Genomic DNA, 1285 nt, shown 5'->3' on the forward strand with positions numbered 1-1285 from the left:
TTTTGAGAGGTTTAGATATCAAAGAGCTGGGAGGTACCACGAAGTCATGGCGGCCCAGTGAGCCAAACCCTGATTTAGGGTTTAGGGTTTGGGGTCTAGGGTTTAGGGGTTAGGGGTTGCGGGTTAGGGCTGGGCGCAGTGGAACTTGCGGAAGGTCGCGCAGAGACTGGCAGCCGCCCTTAGGGTTTAGGGTTTAGGGTTTGGGGTTTAGGGTTTGGGGTTTGTTGGAGTTTGCTGCGCCTCAGCAAAGCGGAGAGAAGGGAAATGGGCAGACAAGACAGAAACTGCTACCTGTGTGGAAAGGTAAACAAACCCTAAACCCTAAACCCTAGATCGAGTTTCAAGTTGTGGCAGCAGCATAACAAGTTGCTGCTGCTGCTGCGCTTCTGCTCGTGCTGCTGCAGGTGGGACACTTGGCTCGGGACTGCAGCAGCAAGCAGCGGCCATAAGGGAGAAGCAGCAGCAACGGCTGCTGCAGCAGCGGCAGCAGCAGCAGCAGTAGCAGCAGCTGCAGCAGCAGTAGCAGTAGCTGGAGTAGCGGTAGCATCAGCTGCAGCAGGAGTATCAGTAGCAAAAGCAGCAGCAGCAGCAGCAGCAGCAGCAGTTGCTGCTGCTGCGGAAATAGTAGTAGGAGTAGTGTCGCTCGAGCTCAAGGGTTTCAAAACCCTAAACCCTCGCAAAGTGTAAACCCTAAAGCCTCCTGAGGAGGCAGGGGTTTAGAGTTTAGGGTTTAGGGTTTAGGGTTTAGGGTGAATGGGGCGGGCTTTTGAGTTGTACAGAGGGAACTTGCGAACTGCAGAACGCAAGCCCGCCCCAAACCCTAAACCTCAAACCCTAAACCCTAAACCCTAAACCCTCACAGCGGCCTAGATATAAGTCAGTTTCTTTTGCCCTCGCGGCGCCATTTTGGTTTGGCTCTTGTAGCCAACTAGCTCTGTTACTTTATTTATTTTATTTATTGTTTTATTTATTTATTTATTTTTATTTATTTATTTTATTTGTTTATTTATTTATCTTTATTTCGTTGAGAGATTGATGGGAACGGCAGATAGGCTTTTGCTCCTTCTGGCGTTGGAAATTTGGCGAAGGGGAAAAGTGGAATAGGGGAAATAATAAATGAGTTAAATTAAAAAACTAAATAAAGTAAATAAATTAAATAAACAAATAAAATAAATAAATAAAATAAATAAATGGAATAAGTAAATAAATAAATTCAAATAAACGAAAAAGGTGCTGAAGAGGGGGGGCCCCCAGGACCTCGGGAGCCCCCCGGGTGTATCCGCAG

The 1285-nt window shown here is 47.2% G+C and overlaps 1 protein-coding gene across 1 annotated transcript in view; it reads left to right on the plus strand.

Annotated features, from left to right (window-relative positions):
* The window catches only part of ETH_00038015 (uncharacterized protein), a gene marked incomplete at both ends in the record, with an annotated part of 1041 nt that extends 354 nt beyond the window's left edge, over positions 1-687 (plus strand). Inside the window, 2 exons of the mRNA XM_013375168.1 lie at positions 246-303; positions 405-687. Of these exons, the coding sequence (XP_013230622.1) occupies positions 246-303; positions 405-687 (341 nt within the window). The remainder of the gene's footprint in view (positions 1-245; positions 304-404) is intronic.
* Between the last annotated feature and the right edge of the window lie 598 nt (positions 688-1285).

Source organism: Eimeria tenella, genomic scaffold, assembly GCF_000499545.2.
Source record: "Eimeria tenella Houghton genomic scaffold, Eth_scaff2581, whole genome shotgun sequence".
Lineage (NCBI taxonomy): Eukaryota > Apicomplexa > Conoidasida > Eucoccidiorida > Eimeriidae > Eimeria > Eimeria tenella.